The 20,513-nt window shown below is 35.8% G+C and overlaps 3 protein-coding genes across 5 annotated transcripts in view; 2 read left to right on the top strand and 1 right to left on the bottom strand.

Annotated features, from left to right (window-relative positions):
* Window positions 1-447: 447 nt before the first annotated feature.
* On the top strand, window positions 448-10,346 carry LOC132149413 (E3 ubiquitin-protein ligase MGRN1-like). 2 transcript variants are annotated; one of them, XM_059558623.1, is made up of 17 exons: window positions 448-1,018; window positions 1,313-1,431; window positions 1,647-1,735; window positions 3,044-3,190; window positions 4,392-4,509; window positions 4,720-4,786; window positions 5,036-5,079; window positions 5,174-5,221; window positions 5,322-5,390; window positions 5,501-5,660; window positions 6,081-6,190; window positions 6,277-6,491; window positions 8,053-8,164; window positions 8,241-8,286; window positions 9,231-9,335; window positions 9,578-9,621; window positions 9,857-10,346. In XM_059558623.1, the coding sequence occupies exons 1-16, from the start codon at window positions 931-933 to the stop codon at window positions 9,616-9,618; spliced, it is 1,578 nt and encodes a 525-aa protein (XP_059414606.1). In that variant the 5' UTR covers window positions 448-930; the 3' UTR covers window positions 9,619-9,621; window positions 9,857-10,346. The 2 variants fall into 2 exon arrangements, with proteins under 2 accessions (XP_059414606.1, XP_059414605.1); XM_059558622.1 differs by lacking the exon at window positions 9,578-9,621 and having other exon boundaries at window positions 449-1,018.
* A 4,908-nt stretch (window positions 10,347-15,254) lies between these two features.
* Window positions 15,255-17,512, top strand: LOC132148644 (serotonin N-acetyltransferase-like). Its single transcript, XM_059557345.1, has 3 exons — window positions 15,255-15,607; window positions 16,882-17,036; window positions 17,134-17,512. Exons 1-3 carry the CDS (start codon window positions 15,439-15,441, stop codon window positions 17,437-17,439), a joined length of 630 nt encoding a protein of 209 aa, XP_059413328.1. The 5' UTR covers window positions 15,255-15,438; the 3' UTR covers window positions 17,440-17,512.
* Window positions 17,513-18,280: 768 nt separating this feature from the next.
* Window positions 18,281-20,513, bottom strand: part of LOC132149412 (inactive rhomboid protein 1-like) — a 50,285-nt gene continuing 48,052 nt past the window's right edge. Inside the window, exon 16 of one of the 2 annotated variants that reach the window (XM_059558621.1) lies at window positions 18,281-19,987. In XM_059558621.1, the coding sequence (XP_059414604.1) occupies window positions 19,568-19,987 (420 nt within the window). In that variant the 3' untranslated portion in view covers window positions 18,281-19,567. The remainder of the gene's footprint in view (window positions 19,988-20,513) is intronic. The other variant, XM_059558620.1, reaches the window with a different exon arrangement.

Raw genomic sequence — 20,513 nt, 5'->3', positions numbered from 1 at the left:
AGTTCTATTTGAAGAAAGCACATACTTTGTGCTCAGAGTGCAATAACATGCAATTAGCCTGATTTTAAAATAGCTGAATCCATGTTCAAAAAGCATAAAAATAAAATAACTTTTAAGAATTTAAAGTTGTAATTATTCCGTTTTTGAAAATAAAAACAATAAATACAACTAGAAGATGTTAAACGTATTCGTTAGATAGTTTTATTTACCATTTATTCTCATATTTAATTTGTTTTTATTTTTGCAATGTGTTTTGTGTAAAGTCATGTTATAATATAAAGTTGTTTTGATGTCTTTGCTGTTTGAAATGCTTACTAATTAATGTGATTTTTGGTGAATTGTAGGTCTTACAACCAGTAAGGGTCAGACATCATAGTGATTAACAATAACGATACAAATAATAAAAGTATTTGGCAAAGTATTTGAAGCTTGTTTCCTCTTTACAGACGCCTCTCGTGACGAGCTCAGCCAATCACGTGACGAGCTTCTACAACCCTCGCGGGGTCGCCTCGCAACAACGATTTCCTTGTGTTGTGTTTTCACGAAGAAAACGGCTATTGTTATTTGGAGAAAACCCGGACAAAATTATCTGCAGGTCTTCAGTCTACCCTTTTATAATTTACTTTAGAGTTTATATGTGCCTGTTTACCAATTGTTTTATTGAGTACCAGTTCGTGACAGGCGAACTAAAGGAGCGGGCATGCTAGTCAGTTAGCTAGTGTGTCGAGACTGATCTGAACGTCACATAATACGACTGTAAGAGACACAGCTGATCCCACTCAGAAGAAAAGAAATGCCGCTCAAACACGTCATGTTGATTTGAACACTTTATTCGTCTCGGAGCCGTTGCTGTTTTTTCTCGGCTAAGGTTAGCTCACTTAACCAGCCGTGTTGCTGTGGTTGTACATCTGATCGGTCTGTGCTGGAGAAATGGGTTCAATTATTAGTCGAAGAATCGCTGGTGTTGAGGACATCGACATCCAGGCCAATTCTGCATACAGATATCCTCCAAAATCAGGTGAGATGGTCTGTTGTGATAGTAGGCGACGTTTATGAGAGCTTGTCTTTTAGTTGTAAACACTTATCAGCTCTAATAGACTGATTTATTGAGCTCAGATAAGCTCCCATTTTAAACATTTATCTAATAATGTCATTACTATCAACAAACTGATTAAATGATGATGTAGTTAAAGTCCACATGAAACTGGATTAGTATGTACAAATTTGAATACCAGTGTAAACTGATGGTGTTACTGTTTCTACATTTTGTTAGAACTGTCCGATTGGATAATGACCATTTTCTTTCCTCAAGGAAACTATTTTGCCAGCCATTTCTTCATGGGAGGAGAGAAGTTTGACACTCCTCATCCAGAGGGTTACCTTTTTGGAGAGAACATGGATCTCAACTTTCTTGGTAACCGCCCAGTGCAGGTACATACAGCCTTGTGATGGTGTTGTCATCTTAGAGACTTTTAAACTTTTTTTAGACTGGTTTTGTGATGTTTCCACTGTTGATGTCTCTTTTTGATTAACTCTTTTGTGTTGGCACTCATATGCTGTCAAACAGAAATCTAAATAAAATATTAATATACATATTTCCTTAGTTTTATTCTTTTTTTTTCCCCCCGGTGTGGTACCTGCCACAGTTTCCATATGTTACTCCAGCACCCCATGAGCCAGTCAGGACATTGAGAAGTCTTGTCAACATCAGAAAAGACTCATTACGATTGGTCAGGTACTGTCATGATTACTATATAAAATATATAGTATAAACATTCATATCCTCTGAACAAATTATCTCTGTGCTGCATGTAGTTACTTTTATTCTGTTATTGATGTACTTTGTTTTAAAGGTCCCATATTGTCAAAGTTGAAATTTCCTGGCTTTTTTCACGATACCTGAGGTCTAGGGGCTATTAAACTACCATATAAATTTCAAAACAGTCAGTCCACAGTAAAATGCACACAGCCTGCTTAAAGTAGCAGTGATTTTTTTCACGAACCGTTGTGTCAGAAATTGATGTCAGACTACACAGTCACCTCCTAAAGTCACCACCCAAGCACTGCCCACCATCCCACTCTCCTTTTGTCAAGCCCCCCAGACAACATTGCACCCGTGCCATTGCTGAGCATTGAGCAGCAACAGCACTGAAACATATCAAAAAGGTTAACTAACCACAAAACCAGATCGGCCGACCTGGAACGTTGCACTCTCACTCAAAGAATGGACAATCTGACAGGATTGTTACTATGAGGTGGATCACATCTAATGTGTATAGTAAAGATAAACTCATCCTGTCTATCCAGCACATCATGTTGAAGATGTATATACATTTCAATTTCAGCAGGCAACTATTTACATCTACATTAATGTTCCAGCCACAATAAATCACAGCAACATATAAACAATTACAAATGATTTATATATAAACAGTAAACATGCACAGACATTTTTTCATACATGACATCGTGAGATGCAAGAAATCTGTCGACTCGTCCATAACAACAAAAGACAATGCTTTATTGAACCGTTTTAATAAGTGCACTGCAAACATGAGCATTTTTGCCGAACATTTCCGTCCAGTCCACTCGTTTTATCGCGTTTAACCAGAGCTGTCATCGGTTTGTTTGTCTGGCAATGTGTGGCAATTTCTAATTTGAGGCTGTATTACGGCGATTCTGGGACCCAACATCACAACAAGATGATATTTTAAGCTCCTTACTTAGCCGAATCTGCTGGTTTGAGTTTCCCCTTTGTTTTGCTGACACTAGCTACCTGTGGTTGGCCTGGCTGTGCGTCCATCAGAAAACAACAGGCCAATCAGAAGAGAGGATCATGAATATTAATTAGACAGGCTAAAACCAACCTGTTCTTAGCTGACCTCCTGAGAAAGGAGATGTAAAAATTTGATGACTTTTGCTAATTATACTGCAAAAACATATTCATAAGGACACCAAAACCTAAAATAAAACTCCAGAAATGTGTACAATGCGGGATCTTTAAGTAATTTAGCATTTTCAGTGTCAATTTGTGTGATTATAGGTATAAAGATGACACTGATACTCCTACTGATGAAGGAGCAAAACCAAGGGCCTTATATGGAGTTGAGTTCACCTTTGACTCTGATGCACGAGTGGCCATCACTATCTACTGCCAGGCATTTGAGGAGTTCTCCAATGGGATGGCATTGTAAGGACCATTTCATCTTTAATGTTGTTTGAACAGTTATACATTGAATGTAAAACGACATCTTTTTTGTATATTGTGACCTAAATCTGAGTGTAACCGATTATGGACAAAGAAAACATTTAGGGTGTGAACTCTTTTCTTTGCATTGATTGTTGATTGGTTTTTGAGATGCGGGTGTTGCTGTCAAAAGTGGAGGCAGACGAACGTGAGCTTGCAGGGGTAGATTTAAATAAGAATGTAATGCTGCAATCCAAGCTGGTTAAAAATCGATAGAAATGATTGATTCAAATTGGTTGAGATGTTAAACGAATTTCAACAGGTGAATACGGTCTTCTGAAAAGTTTAGATGTTTTTTTTTTTTTCATCTTGCATATGTGTAATGTATATTAAGGTAGCACAGCAGTAACCAATGAAACTATATATAAGGACACCTTTTCATTAATAATTTGTCTACAATTTAATAAAAAAAATTGCAGGAAAATCATATTTTGAAATCAGTATCGTGAATCTTATCACATCGTTACAATCCCTAGATTTAAGTGCACTTAATGATTGGAGACGTCCCACATAGGTCACCAGAGAGAAGTTGTTTTCTACTGGAAGGTCCAGTAATGACATTTTAACTAAACATTACAATGTCAAAAACAAAAAAACAACAACATATGAATGATTTACAATAAGATCTATAATATGCATTTAGAAAATAGACTTCTAATGTGAAAAAAGTCCCCATTATCCATGTTAACTCGATGTTTATAACAGTATGTTTATAACCATTCATTGATACCATTACAATTTATTGTCAATGTTAAAGTAATTATGTAATAATAAAGCTCATATCATGTTATTTGTATATAATTGTCTGTTATATAATGGTGATCTAAAACGAACAGTCATTTGTGACATGGAAATATTCTGGCTCTTTTAGCAATAATTTGTAGTGTAAGAATAGCAATTCATAAAGAGATTACATAACAGTCTTTTGAGTAACTCTTTTGTGCAATTGTTCTTGTTTTACTTGGAAAGTTCATTTTTTGCTTAGTAATCACAATCAGTCACTGGAGCACACTGAGCCAAAGAGAAAATACATTTACAATGAAAAAGTTCTATAAATGTCATTATTATCATCTGAACTAACTGAATGGCATTATATGAACATGTTATGATATCTGTGCACTAACAATATATTTGCCTTCTTAAGATACAGCCCTAGAACCCCTGCATTAGTCTCTGAAACCATATATTACAAAAGAGGGGTTAGCCAGCAGTTTACCCTGCCCTCCTTCAAGATGGATTTCTCTGAATGGAAGGAAGAAGATGTAAGTACCTTTAGTGCTGTCACTCTCATCTGATGGTTGAATCAATACTAGCTTCTAAGATATTGATTTGACTTCTGCATTAATTAGTTTGCACATAATGAAGTGCATGATCAAGCAAATCCAGTCAAATGAAAATGTCCTGACATTGGAAAATGTAAATTATTTGTTTTGACTTGATGCATTTCTCTTCTTGTATTTTTTATTTTTTAGCTCAACTTTGATTTGGACAGAGGTGTTTTCCCCATGGTGATTCAGGCTGTGGTGGATGAAGGAGATGGTATGTTTTCAGGACTTCATTATAGTAGAAGAGTATAAAAGATTAAAGGATTTGCTCTAACACTTGGTCACATCAAAAATGTCAATAAATCTCTTGACACATTTCACTGCAGATGCTTGTTGCTTCGCATTTTATCATGCTGTATCTATACAGCACAGTGTTCCCTGAATATTTCAAAAGAGAACCAATCAGTGTGTTTGGTTAAGTGCTGTTATGAATCTGCATTTTAATAGTTATCATTTATTTCAGATTGTTTGGGACATGCACATGTACTGTTGGCAGCATTTGAAAAAGTGAGTTGAATTTGATGGTCATAATTGATGAAGTGCTCATTTGTAGCAGTTGTGTATTTGTGCATCACACATTTTTTTTTTTTTACATTTACAGCATGTTGATGGCAGTTTCTCAGTCAAACCTTTGAAGCAGAAACAAATTGTGAGTTTTAATGATTTTCATATTGTAAAATTATTCTCAGGTAGAGATGGTAATGAGCTCATAATATTCTTTCCCCTAAATATTCGCTTATACACCACAGGTGGACCGTGTCAGTTACTTGTTACAAGAGATTTATGGAATTGAGAACAAAAACAACCAAGAGACAAAGGTAAAAAGATTGTTGTTGCGGTTCATTACATTTTCAATATATTTATATAGGTCTCTGTATTATTAGTAATGGAAAATCTCATTGTGAATTTGTTTTTGTTTTCCCCACAGCCATCTGATGATGAGAACAGTGACAACAGCAACGAGTGTGTGGTGTGTCTGTCAGATCTGCGGGACACTCTAATTTTGCCCTGTAGGCACTTGTGCCTGTGTAACTCCTGCGCTGATACTCTGCGCTACCAGGCCAACAACTGCCCGATCTGCCGACTGCGTATGTAACTGCTGTTGAAGGGATAGTCCACCTAAAAATAACAATTCTATAATCATTTACTTCTGTGGAACACAAAAGAAGTTATTTTTAATTATGCTGATAAAATGGTTTCAGGGTATTTTTTTATTTTATTTTGAAGCATGTTGAGAACAACCCATTCTGCTTCTTGCTATATTCCACTGTATTTTGTGATAATAGAATAGAAGTCAAAGGGAACTGAAACTCTTTAGTTACCCACATTCTTTAAAATATCTTGCTTTCTGTTATGTAGAAGTAAGTCCTACAGGTTCGAGACATGATGTGAGTGGAGAGTTTTTGGCTGGACTATCAGTTTAACAGTCCCACGGTTGTGTATCATTTGAGTGACATCCCGAAAAGCCTGTGAAGAAATTTTGAAGTGCCTTTTTTGTCTGTCTCCAGCGTTTCGAGCTCTTCTTCAGATTCGAGCTGTAAGAAAGAAGCCTGGAGCACTTTCTCCTGTTTCCTTCAGCCCAGTGCTGGCTCAAAACATGGATCATGATGAGCACTCAGTATGACATGTATCCCTCTGAGTTGTTTCTATACAAGACAACATGGCATCACTCTCTGATTCTTGTTATTTTGTCCCTTTTCTTAGAGCTCAGACTCAGTTCCCCCTGGCTTTGAGCCCATCTCGCTGCTGGAGGCTTTGAATGGTCTTGGTGCTGTGTCCCCTGGCCTTCCATCTGCTCCTCTGTATGACGAGATCAACTTCTCTGGAAGCTTGAGTGGAGAGAGCAGGCAGCTCAGCTCACCTGACCACTCTGGAGACAGTTGTGGACAGAAGAGCAAAGTCAGCAAGTCACCCGACAGGTAAACCTGACCTACTGCATGTTTGGTTTTGGATACTGACCCAAACAAGCAATTGTCCTCAATGACATTGTGTGGATAAATACACTACCATTCAAAAGTTTGGGTTTGGTGAGACTTTTAAAATGTTTTTGAAAGAAGACTCATTCTGAATCACCAAGGCTGTTTATGTCTGATCAAAAACAATAAAAACTGTAATATTGTGAAAAATTATTGCATTTTAAAATAACAAATTTCTATTTTAAAATGTCATTTATTCCTGCAAATCAAAGCTGAATTTTCAGCATCATTACTCCAGTCCTCAGTGTTATATGATCGTTCAGAAATCATTGTTTTGATTTGTTTCTCACAAAATATTTATTATCTATGTTGAAAACCGATTTGCTGATTCTTATTTTTGAGGAAACAGTGATAACTCCTTGATGAATAAAATCTAAAAAAACAAAAAACAAAAAAAAAAAACAGTCATGTGACCAAGTCAGGATTCTCTTTCCTCTTGAACTTATCCAGCACTGCACAGATTTTTTTCAAGGAGATAGGAAATGTTATTACATGAATAAAAACAGCACTTTTCATACCATTTTAATTGACTTTGTAACTTTGTTTCAAGTTTTTGGCTGGTCTCAAGTGGGAGATTTTGATAAGTTATCTTTGCATTCTTGTGACTGAATAATAGTAGCTGGGTAATAACAAGTCAAGGACTGAACTTCCTATATTTACTATTCTATGTGTCACAGCAAGATGTCATGAACTTCCTTTCCGTAAATCAGAATAATGACTCCACTTGCCATCTTCAGTCCATCCTGTTGGCATTGCAACAATAAGGAAAATATGCTCATTATCTCAGGAAGCATGCATGCGCTGACTCAGTGTCCTTCTTCCTGTTTTAACTAAAAGGGCAACTTTCAATTAATGTTGCTTAACATTCAAACCCAAATAAAAAGATATATTGACTGATTAATAGAAGATATTAAAAAAACAAAAAAATAAAAATGGGGGGTGAATGAACAGCTCTCTCTTCCACCCTCAATACCCATAGCTAAAGTGCCCTTGAGCAAGGCACTGAACCCCCAGTTGCTCTCCGGGCGCTGGATCTATAGCTGCCCACTGCTCTGGGGGTGTGTTCACTTTTCACTGCTGTGTGTGTGTGTGTGTGTGTGTGTGTGTGTGTGTGTGTGTGTGTGTACTTGGATGGGTTAATGCAGAGCATCAATTCTGAGTATGGGTTACCATACTTGGCAAATGTCACGGCTTTCACCTTTTGTATGAGCTTGTTCTCTTTCTACCATAAAAGCAGATCCTCATCCAGTGGGGCGCGTGACAATAACAAGAAACGGATATACAGATTAGAATATAAACACTTTCTACTTCACCACTCATCAGACCAGTGTCACATGTACACAGCGCCACCCAGTGCATTTAGTTGTAATGGTGAAAAATCTAAAAGATATTTTAATGTTTCCTGCAATAAGGACTACAAAGGCACAAACATTTAATATTGTGTTTGTACTAGAAGACTTAATTAGTCTATCATCCCTAGTCCTGACAGTCTGTGTGATTGCAGCACTCTACGCTCTCCATCATCACCCATTCAGGAGGAGGATGAAGAAAAACTGTCTGAGATGTCTGATGCACAAGCTCACATGCTGCTGTCCAGCAGTCCTGCCCCCACTGAGGTCAGCAGCACAGCCACACGGCCTGCTTGATGGGGTTGCACCTTTCTCATGTTCTTCACTGTCTTTGTATTGTCAGGGTACGGCTGGAGAGGACGCCCCTGATTCACTGTCTCCTGAAGATGGTGAGTGACTCCACTGTTATCAGTGTCTGACTGGAAATAGGAAAATAAAACAAGTGCTATATGACGTTAAAGCTATTTTTGTGTGAGTTAATTGCAATTAACACAATTGTATAATGTCTTTTTTAATGTATTTTAATAGATGGTTCAACGCGTTGAACCTGTAGGGGCATTTTCAGATGTGCTGTCATAGAATTGAACATTTCAAAGTCATATTGTTTACCACTTTGGCTACATATTATGTGGCTGAAAAAGTTTTAAGGTCATGGTTAAAACAAGTAATTTCTGCCAATGGAAGAAATCCAAATATACTTAGAGGAGTGTTATAAAGTTTGGGATTTTTTTTTTTATGATTTTGAAAAAAGTATTTTATGATCAGCAATGCTGCATTTATTTGGTCAAAATACAGTAAAACCAGTAATACTGTTATTATTAAATTTTCATCAGAATAATTCAGATATGCTTAATTGCATAATGCTGATTTGAAGTTTTATATATATATATATATATATATATATTATTATTATTTATTTTATTTTTTCAAATTAAATTTATGTCCAGTTATTACAATGTTTTTATTTTAATGGTTTAGTCTTAGTTATCTATAATAAATAATCCTGCTTAATATTTTTGAATATTTTTGTTTGATGAATAGGAAAAAAGCATTTATTTGAAATTGAATTTTTTTGTAAAACAATAAATGTTTTTACTGCCAGTTGATTAATTGAATGTGTCCTTGCTAAATAGAAGTATTAATTAAAAATTTAAAACGAATGACTTCATAACCACAAGCTGTTGAAGAGCAGCGTATATTACAAATATTTTGATAAAAAAAGTGGAGAACATAAAATACTGATCAAGAATCCAGAAATTGCTAGTGTCGTTTATGCACTAATAATACATTTTGACTAAATGCAGTTTCAGCTATTGTTTGTAAATCTATACAGAGGATGGACTGAATTTGGAGGAAGAGGTGATGAATGACTGCAGCAGTGAGCACAGCAGCTTTACCAAGACTGAAAGTGACCCCCCTGGAGACCTGTCCCTCCCCGGTGAGTACACATCCAGACACAAGAGCCTATTGTGCATGCTTTTGAGTGTGTCCTTTACAGAGACAGTATTGTCTTGAGCGTGTGTGCACTCTTCGAACAACATTGTTCGTTCTTTCTCTCTTGCAGTTTGACAAACGCTATGTTTCTAGCTCTCTGTCATTAAGCTCTAACATGTGTGCCTTTTATTCCTTGACTTCCTTTCCCTGCCTTCCTGCCTTCTCTCGTGGTCTTGCTCTGGGCAGCTGTAGGTCCTGATTCCTGCTCTATTGGTTTGGAAGAGTAATGGGTATGTAGGCTTCTGTGTCCTTCTCTCGGCTGTTCCTCCATGTTCTTGTTCTCCGTTCCAAACCTATACGCCACAAAAAGTCCTTCAGTCTCCAGTTTTATTGGTTTAATCAATCATTAAATTGTTGCTTTGACATATATGTTAAACTTTGATTATATGAATATGGCATGTGATTTTGCTTTGATATTTGTGTAGAGTAAATCTTTTTTAACTGCAGTATTTGTCATTTCTGTAGGATTATCTGGCTCAACGGAGAGTCTGGACACTCAGAGTACCTGCTGCTCCAGCCAGCCACTCCTGGGTCCCTCAAGTCATTTGCACATGGATGATGATGATGAACTGGATGTTTAACCCTGTCCATCTCCTTCTTTGTACAGCCGGACATGTCTCCACATTGCAGTTTGATGCACTCCCATTCCAATATCCCACTTTGAACGTGATTGACTCTTGTTCCAGGCCTTTTGTTTTAAACATTAACTGGCTGAGGCCAATGAGCTTGTTCTGGAGGTGTGTCATATTTATTGTGCTTGGTGTTTGGGGCTCAACAGTTGCTTACTTCACCCAAAATGACCACCCTTACCCAAACTCTGCTTTATTATCTTTCTTCCATGAATCACTAAAGAAGTTGGGCAGAATGTCCAGTCTGCTCTTTTACATTCCATAAAGTGGAAGTTGATTTTAAAGTCCTTGGTTAGCTCAGAAAACCAGTGAAATAAAATTATTAGTTTATAAGTTTTCTGAAGTCACATGAAATATCTTTGATGGACAGACCGAACTCTAAAACATCAAATAATATTCCTTCCAATTACAAAATGCCTTCATGGTCTACTTTTATTGAACTTTTGGAGATTCGCAATCCATCCTTAAATGGAAAAAAATGGTGAAATGGTAGATGGTGGTTGCAGATGAAATTCCTGGTGATTTGTGGAAACAGTTTTTTTAAATTGGCATCTGTTGTTTCTTGAAGAACATCCAAGGAACCTTACCATTGCACAATCGGTTCTTTAAAATGGAAAAAGGTTCTCTAGATTATCTTCAAAAAAAGATACTTTTATGAACCGTTATCAGAAAGGTTCTTTGAGGAACTTCCTCACCACTTCTATGTTTTAAACCGTTATTTTTAAGTGTGTGGTTGAGGGTGAAGCAGGTCATTTTGGTGCTTGGTTATGTGATACTAGAGTTAGAGCCTTGATCCAGGATTTGATTATAACACTAATAAACATACAGCAGCTGGCTACGGTTAACAGACAAAGCACATTTTAATAAAAACTCATTTCAGGATATCTTTTCGAGCAAATGTAAAAGTCAACAAATGTTAAATGTAAAACTAATAAGTGAATAATACAGATAAATTATTGTAAATGCTTTAGTAAGAGCTTTAATGTCCTATTTTAAACTATTTTTATTGTGTGCTGACTGAAAATGTGCAGTCAGAAAAGCACTTCTGAATATATATATATATATATATATATATATATATATATATATATATATATATATATATATATATATATATTCATTATTTCAAATGTAATATTTATAATGATAATACTATTAGAAATGGTGGAGTTCTTGTCAGTTTAATGACCAAATATTGTGTGGTCTAACAGTGCTTTAAATGTGCTTGCTTGTTCAGCTATTTATGCTCTTTAAGGACTAAAAAAGCCATGGTGGACTCTTATTTACCTCTTTATTTGCTTATGAATATTGTAATATAATCTTTAAATATTTTAACATGTAAAGGCATTCCTTTCATGTGTCGGTTCGGATGTTATTAAATAATTTTAGAGCGTGAACTTTGTGAATATTTGTCAGATTGGTTGTATTTATTTACAGCTGAACCCTGTATTTTTGAGAGGAAAGAAAAGCTCAATGAACAAGTCACAAGAAGCATGAAATCTCATTGTTCTCCTCAAACATGCAGATATGCTGTGTCTTGTAGCATTATGTATAGAGGTTTATGTGCCTTTAAAGAACAAAGCAAATGTTGCAACAGCTTTTGCTCATAGCGGTGCTGTTCTTGTGTTCATCAGATGTAACCTTTAGCCTTGAATATATTTATGCATTAGATGCGAGACTGATGTTCTTGTTTGTAATGTCCATTTTGGAGAGCAGATCATTTTAAACTGGTATTATGGACATCGAAACATATTGCTTATAAAAATTTAGCAATGCTATAATACTTAACAGGATTTTTGTTACATCATCTGTTAATACTGATTAAGCTGTTCTGTACATGTATTTTAATCAAATGTAAAAAAAAAAATCTGATTATTGATAGTGTTGAATTAATTGCTTACAGCGCTGCATGATAATAACTGATGTAAGATTTATCACTGCACTAGAATATGCATATTATTTATTTCCTCAAATGTGCCATTTCAATTAAATATTCCACTGTGCCTTCTGGTTCTTGTGAGAAGTGCATATAAAGCGTACTTTCAAAAATAATACTTATGAAAGCAATATACTTGTATCATTATTATGGAACAACTGTTGTATATAAATTACATGAGTGTTATATCCTAAATCTGAGAAGTTAAACATTTGTGTTTTTTGACTTATTTTAGAAGCACTTCAGCAAAATATGTTATTTTGTCACTTCTTATAAGCAATTTTTGCATGTACTTCTGATATACTTTGGTCGGGTGCACTGAAAATAAAATGTACTTCAAAGCAACTGTAATTTAGAAAAATATTCTACTGCACTCGAACGTGTTTTATTTTTATTACCCTGCACAAATATACTTCTGTTGTGCAGTGCTTTACTAGTGTGTACTGATATTAAAGTGCACTTCAGTACCCTTCAAGACACTTCCTGAAACTTTACTTTATTACAAATTACTTACCCCCCCCCCCCTTGATTTATTTATATATTAAAATAATATATTAGTACTTATTTGCAGATGCACAAAAATGATGTAAATTTATTTATTTATTTTTTGTGTGTGTGTGTGTGTGGTTATTTTTCTGACCTAATTTAAGAATCATCGTCTGTGGCAGATTCTTTAATATGCATGTTTGATCAGAATAATATAACACTATAGCAGTGTTGGGTTAGTTAAAATTATTAATAGATACAAATCTTCAACCATGTACTTAGATGAATGCACTAATTACCCTCTCTAAATAGTATTGAAGTACTTATTACTAATTACTTTCTAAATCCCATATCAACCTTGACCAGTTGAATAGACACAAACTGTTTTTATTCTTACAGATGAATAATATAAATTCGCATAAATTATTCTTGAACTGACCAATGTATTTAAAAGGAGCCGGTTACAATAAAAACATACATTTTAATATTAAATGTAAAATTTTGATTTAAATCCACTAGACTATTGTTTTATACAGAATTGTTCTATACTACTCTACAGTGTTTAATGCAATTTAAATAAGAAGTAACTAATTCAACTATTAAACAGTCGGTTAAGAAAATGCCATTTATGAATGGATAATTGAATCATTCGCTCAGGAAAATGGTAATCTTCTTTGTTTCCTCGTCTGATATTATTTATACCGTGTGTATAAAAATAATTAATTCAGTCAGACATTATGTCAGTGGAACTGTGTCAGAAAATGGTCATGAGGCATGAGATTAGTTTAAGTCACGAGTATGAAGGGAATAACACATGGATAAAGATTGAGTTTAAGTGTGCAACTGAGAGAGGACTGTATAAACAGCATATTTCCCTACTTCCCAACAATTGTAAACACGTGTCATTGGTCGACACCTACAGTGAAGCAACGTGGAGAAACATGGCGTCCATCGATGAACACCTGCTGACTGGAAAGTCACATGATGACACTGGCGCTTTAAAAAGCAGGCAAGTTATTAAGACTTTTAAATAAACTACAGACCCCATGGACATTGTCTGAGCATTTTAGTGGATGAAGACAGGAATAAGGAGTCAAACACAGTTAAAAACACTTCTGATGACTCAAACGACACAAACAAAAGACTGTAATGCCACAGTGTTTGAGTGAGTCAGCTTGCTTTGTTCCGGAATGACTCATCCATTTGCCTCCTAATAGCTTTTTAGCCTACATTTTACAGGTCAACAAGCGATTTATTATCAGATAATCTCAACTTCTGTGAAACACCATTGATCTAAATGGTCAAATGTAAGTATGTATCAAGTGATGATGATTACTTAAAACACTATTAAAAGACTGTCTTGTGTTATAGGACTTTTTTTTTTTAAAAAAAGGATGCCAATATAGATTCTACACTAATCAGCTGATGATTGGAATTACTCGGAAGGGTCGTTTAAAGGTCAAATGATCTATTGAAGTAGCTCCTCTTATAATGTCATCTGAGGTCCAGCATTAACCCAGAGCGTCCTCTCATTGAGTCTGATGTATTGGAGAGTAAAGAGCTGGATTCATCAGGCTTCAGCCAGTTATTGACCAGTAAGTCAGTAAGGCAGTCAGATGCCATTTGTCTGAAAGCTCCTTTCACTGTGTATAAAGCAAGACATCACTTGACAATAATGAACAGCAGAGTGTAAAAAAAAGTATAAATATTTAAGCTGCATGCTGTGATATCAAATAATTACCAATCCATCACTGACTGGACTACACTATATGCTAATGGAAATATATATTCTTCTGCAAGGGAACAAATTTAACACTAAATAGGTTTCTATACAGATGTAAAATGATCTCTAAACTATATTAAATTAATGGGACTGTACAAAAACAAAGGATGTTCCAATAAATGCAATCAATAAATGAAGCAAGCAGTATTCAAAATAGACAATATACATGTGAATTATATCCTTTGCATAATGAAATTGATAAATTAAACGAAAATGAACACCGGTGATGATTTCAGAGTAATTAAAACAGTATTCATGAAACACAATGTGATGTACTTTAAAAAAGAAAAAAGAAAAAAAGCTGGGTAAATAAAGGACAAAACACATACATCTAACTTTCTTGTTGGGTTTCTCGTTTAAACAGAAGGCTGGATTACACAAGAACTAACCAACACTGAAAATAAATCAATACAATGACACTATTTGGTTGAAAATATACTATAAAATATTGTAAAAACACTCCCAACACACATCTGGATAGACAACATATGGTTTACTTATAGGCTACTTTGTTATGTAATAAAGATTAATTTTATTTCAGTAAAGAGTAGTTAATAATTCATACTAGTTAGATCTGTATTTTGATCAATTATAAATGCAGTTGAATGGTAGTGTAATGTGCAATATGTATTAACAAATTGATGAAGACCCAATGATTTTGGAAATGTTACACCAATGAGTGATACGCCAATTCTGTTAAATGACCCAGTGGGCTTATTTTTCAGCCGATGCTGACAATCTCAAATTGACATATTGGTACGTAGTTCTCGGTGTCCTTATTCTCTTACTAAGCAGCAGCTTGCTAAATTTGGAAACGCCAAATACATAACAGATCTACCAGGGCTGGTGTAAACACTACAGAGCGTTAGGAGCTGCACTGTGAGTAGGCTATTAACACAGAGACTTTTAGGAAATTGCTGCAGCTTCAACCTGGCACGTGCTCACAGTACTACCCCTCTAAAGACGGCACACTTTGGGCCGGGACAAAGAGAGGGACTAGGGGAGGGTTAAAGAGGAGGTGAGGTGACAGTGACAGGGTAGTGTTAGGATTCAAACACATCAGACCGTAGTAGAGAGCCACTGAACAAATCCACTGAGAGAGAGACAGCAGTGTCCGCAAACTTTAAGGTGAGAGAAAACTAAGAGCTGAAGAGGCTGCGTTAGTATTTCAGACTGCCTTGTCCTCCAGCAGTCAGAAGTGTGCGCGTGTCAGATGATTGCACCGCAGGTCATCAGCTCACCCTTCCTGAAGCCTTTCTTTCTGAAGACACCGCTGAGCGTTGCCAGTTCTCGACGGCAGAGACGACACACGTTACCAGCCAGTGAGTTTCGTAATCTCACCCCACAGGATGCCATTAGTGTGTTTGAGATAGAGAGAGAAGGTAAGATGTTTTGTACAGACACTGGGGTTCTATTGGGGTGCTGCAAATAGATTTACCAAAATACAGATCCAGAAGTACCTGATGATTGTGTCAATAATGTGAGAAATGATTTTTAGATAAAAACACATCTTCTGTTTTAATTGTCCTGAGTGTGTCAGCAGATGCTGAATATAGTTTAAGCAGGTTTTACACACCTGATCCCTCGCTGAAGGCATTTCTCTGGGAAATCTGATGGTTGGGTTTAGGTCAGATTTGTGAGCAATAGGTTGACAACGCAAATACTTACCTTATTTATTTTTATTTCATTTTCTATAAAGTTTTGGCAATATGTACTGAAGTACACCACCTTTTAGAAGTTTGGGGTCAGTATTTTTATATATTATAAAATCATTAAAAAAGTATGAAAATAATACTTTAATACAGCAAGGATGAATTCAATGCAGTAAATACATTTATAATATTACAAAAGATTTGTATTTTAAATAAATGCTGTAATTTTGAACTTTCTATTCATCAAAGAAGCTTGAAAAAATATATCTGTTTTCTTTAAAATATTATACAGCACAACTGTTTTCGATACCGATAATAAGAAATGTTTCTCAAGCAGCAAATTAGCATATTAGAATGAGTTCTGAAGGATCATGTGATACTAAAGACTGGAGAAATTATGCTGAAAATTCAGCTTTGCTATCATGGAAATAAATACAATTTGAAAATAAATCCAAATATAAAACACTTACATTAAATTGTAATAGTATTTTGCAATAAAAATTTGAAATTAAAAATAAAATAAGTTTAAAGTAAGTCATGATATGATTTTTTAAATTATTAAATAAATGCAGCATGGGTGAGATTTCTTTGAAAAATAAGAAAATGATTCCGATCCCAGACGTTTGATTGAAAGGTAGCGTATGTCATATCAATGAAGCAAAATTAATTTGAAAAGAAAAAATGGTTTAAGTTAGTCTGAAAAAATATTGGGCATTTAAGTCATTATATTACAACTAGTGCCCTTAGAATACTGTACTATCATACATATCAGTTTATTCAACAAATGGTTATTTGCACCATGTTTTATAATTGTGATTGCTTTTCTTTCAGTTAAGGTGGAGTTGATTATTCATACCCTCTTAACTCTTTAAGAACTTCCCAAGTTCTAGAAGACTCAGGTCAACATGCTGATCCGAGTGTGATAAACCTGACAATCCTCCGATAAGCTCTTGTGTGGATTGGTATGACAGGGCTGACTCATTCCTGTATTTTTCCCTCTGCAGCATTCATCTCTGTTTCTGGTGAATGTCCACTCACCCTTGATGAGGTGCTTAGTTTCCTGGGCCATTGTCCTGAGCTTTCGTTGGGATGGTTTGAAGAGGGCCAGCTGGTGGCTTTCATCATTGGATCTGGCTGGGACAAAGAGAAACTACAACAGGTGAGAAACATGGTTCTTGGCAGAAACCTGTTATGATGTGTATCAAGAACATCAAAGTAAGTTCACATTCTAATCCTCTTTTGACCATCTGATCCAGGAGGCCATGACCACACACGTCCCAGGCTCTCCCACGGTACACATCCACGTGTTGTCTGTGCACCGTCACTGTCGGCAGCAGGGCAAAGGCTCGATCTTGCTTTGGCGCTATCTGCAGTACCTGCGCTGTCTTCCCAGTCTCCGCCGAGCCCTGCTGGTCTGTGAGGAGTTCCTGGTGCCCTTCTACCAAAAAGCTGGTTTTAAGAATAAGGGTCTCTCTGCCATCAATGTGCCGGCTTTGACCTTCACAGAGATGGAGTATCAGCTTGGAGGCCTGGCTTATGCACGACGAAACAGCGGATGTTAGTTTCTTTAGCTCATTCAATCCTGATTCAGGACACCAAGCATAGATTCTGGACAGTTCTTGGGAATCACAGACTTAAAGCTTACGTTTTAGGTCTGTTAACCTACTTCCACCTGAGCAAGAACCAGAGACTTACCTATGAGTGTAAATGAGTGCCATGGAAGCAGTTACATTTGGGTATATGAAGGTTAAAGATGTTGGTTGTTGTTGTTGTTTTTTTCTTTCTCTTGTACTACACGAGATACACTGCACACTTTACTGGTCAGGAGACAGTGGCTGCTTTTAACAGTTACTAATGTGATTTAGAAAAAAAATCACCATAATCATCAATTTTTTTTTTATTTGATCAGTCAAAAAAATTATCTTCTTTCATTTTAATAACATTTAACATTAATAACATTCTTTTGGTAGAAAAAAATTCAAACATTCAAAAAATAAGGTCCGAAAAATAAATGTAATTGAAAATTTGAGAAATAATCATTTATTTTTTTATAACTTTCCATCCCTTGGAAATGTTAAATATATTGTTGTAGAATCTTCCTAATGTATTATTGCATTTGTGACCGTGTGTTTTGGAAATGCATAATATGTATACAGTGTATGAACTGATGTAAACTTTAATTAGAATGTTCTTAAACATTCTCTGTGGCATTAGTCGTACTATCATGCATATCTTATCAATAAAAAAAAATCTAATAACAAAGCTATATTTTGTATTGTGTATTTTCTATGCATTTCAGTTACACTTTACAAGAAAGTCCCATTAGTTAACATTTGTTAATGCATTAACTAACTCCAACTCACATTAACTTTTACAGTATAATTTGTTACATTTGTAAATTTTTTGTAAAATTTGTCCCGTATCTTTGGTAGCAGTTCATTGTTAGCTCTTGTCCATAATATTGACAGTTGAAACTTGATTTTACTCCTGTATTAGTAAATGCTGAAATTAACTAAGATTGATTAACACTTTAGAAGAATTTCTCATGGTTACTATAGTTCATGTAAACTAAACCTTATTGTAAAGTGTTACCAGCATTTCTTTGGGTTTATGGATACAATTTATTATCTTTCGTACCATCTTAAATTTAGTTCCTTTGTCTGCTTCTGCTTCAGAGTTATAAAAAAAAGTGAGAAAATTGACATCACGATATACTCTTATTACGAGACGTTACGTCGCAATTATGAAAAAAAATTGTCACATCATGAGGTGAAGTCTCGACTATGGGAAATAAATTCACAATTGTGAGATACTGAAATAAGTTTCAATTATGAGAAACAATGTCACAATTGCGGGATGTAACATCTCACTTTCGAGAAAGTTACCTTTTTATTTATTTATATATAGGGATGTAACGATTCACTCAACTTGTGATTTTCAACCGACTCTTAAATGGTGTAAATGGGCTTCCATAGTTTAGTGGTAGTTTAAGGTCTAGCAGACAAGAAAAACAGACAAACTTCAGTGGTGCAGGTTGTTTTTAACTGTATTCTGTAACAAATGTGTAAATTGGGTAGCTAAAACACTACCCTTTCATAATCAACCATTACTCCATTAGAAGTAACACACAAATAAAAGTATATCATTTGAGTGCTCAATGTGTCATGAAAATATGGCAGTAGTAGGTACACTTATTAAGGCACCAAAGGTACTGAGTTTTTTTCGTCCCTGGATTCTGAGGATCGACTAAACAAAGACAAACCTTCACCTGACATGCTAAAACATAAAAAGTACTACAATCAAATTGAAGACATGTTCTCCTTTTGGTGTTCCAGTGCTTTTATGATGACACTGCCTTCTGAGACTGTAGTGTTAAGAAAGTTTTTGGGCGAGGGTGTCCCTGTTTTCATATGATTATCAGACACCCTTATCAATAGACTACATAAAACTTCAGGGTATGTTAAAAAGCGTTCATCATTCTCAAGAGTCCTAAAATCATGGTCAAGAGTTGGAGATCCAACTTCCACTTGAGAAAAAACAACAACACAAGCATACTGTCCAAGTTCCCAGTAAGGGCTTCATTTGGGGCGAGACGAAGTGCAACTGGATGAACACTGACAGAGCAGGGGACTGGCAGATGCAGATCAACGACCAATCGAATCCCTCTGTCCCCGAAGCCCCGCCTCTCCCTCAATGGAGATGCGCATTGAGGTCGTACTTCTCACAGAACTTGTCGGTGAAAGGAATGCAGGTGAGCAGCTCGCACCAATCACACTTGATGGGATATACGTAGAAAAGCACCACGAGTCCTGCAAACAGGCCCACAAACACCACCAGGAAGATGATGATCTGGCAGCGCTTGCGGTACATGTCCAGACGGCCGAAGCTGATGTATGGGAGGAAGGCAAAGGAGAGGAAGAAGCCGGAGATGAATCCGCAGATATGGGCAAAGTTATCGATCCAGGGCAGCAGGCCGAAGGCGAACAGAAAGAGCACCACGCACAGGAGCTTAGTGAAAGCCCTCCACGGCTGAGCCAGAATCTGCCAGCTCTGAATCAGCTCCACAAACAGACAGGCCAGGATGCCGAACTGAGAGCCAGCTGGACCCACCTAGAGAGACACGGAGACAGCAAAAGAGACACAAGCTCAGTGCCAAAGATACAGGAGTAAAATAGCCCTTTTCTACCAACATGGTGCTGGTTCTCTTAGCCCCAGGGTTTTCTTAAACTCTGGTGGATCACGAGGGAGTTGAAAAAAAGTTTATAATTCAGTTATAAATTATTTAAAATAAGCAATTCTAAAATAAAAACAATACAAATATGAAATATTTTATTTCTTTTACCATTTCATGTGGCCACTGACTAACACACAAAATGATATGTTATTATTTGGGTGAATGACAAAGAATGATGTACACGTTCATGAAAAATCATTCAAAAATCCAGTTTAAAACACAAAAGTACACGGTTTATTCATATGGTTTTAAAAAACCTTTAAGCCATTTTGGAAAAACTTTACATTTAATTGTATTCAAATAAAGTGGATTCAAATGATTGTATGTATTAAAAGCACTTTTACTTTTAGTATTTACACAGATGAAAAATAAAGCAGTGCAACCCAAAATACAGAGGATATC

Source organism: Carassius carassius, chromosome 9 (genome assembly GCF_963082965.1).
Source record: "Carassius carassius chromosome 9, fCarCar2.1, whole genome shotgun sequence".
Lineage (NCBI taxonomy): Eukaryota > Metazoa > Chordata > Actinopteri > Cypriniformes > Cyprinidae > Carassius > Carassius carassius.
Note: the sequence above shows the minus strand (reverse complement) of the source record. Positions and strands in the feature narration are given on the sequence as shown.

Excerpts from the sequence above, each read along its gene's own strand:
- LOC132149413 (XM_059558622.1), top strand. The coding sequence starts at position 931 with ATGGGTTCAATTATTAGTCGAAGAATCGCTGGTGTTGAGGACATCGAC. Across the intron at positions 8,165-8,240 it reads GCAGTCCTGCCCCCACTGAG|GGTACGGCTGGAGAGGACGC; the intron begins GTCAGCAGCACA and ends TTGTATTGTCAG. Across the intron at positions 9,336-9,856 it reads TGGAGACCTGTCCCTCCCCG|GATTATCTGGCTCAACGGAG; the intron begins GTGAGTACACAT and ends TCATTTCTGTAG.
- LOC132148644 (XM_059557345.1), top strand. The coding sequence starts at position 15,439 with ATGATTGCACCGCAGGTCATCAGCTCACCCTTCCTGAAGCCTTTCTTT. Across the intron at positions 15,608-16,881 it reads GTTTGAGATAGAGAGAGAAG|CATTCATCTCTGTTTCTGGT; the intron begins GTAAGATGTTTT and ends TTCCCTCTGCAG. Across the intron at positions 17,037-17,133 it reads ACAAAGAGAAACTACAACAG|GAGGCCATGACCACACACGT; the intron begins GTGAGAAACATG and ends CATCTGATCCAG.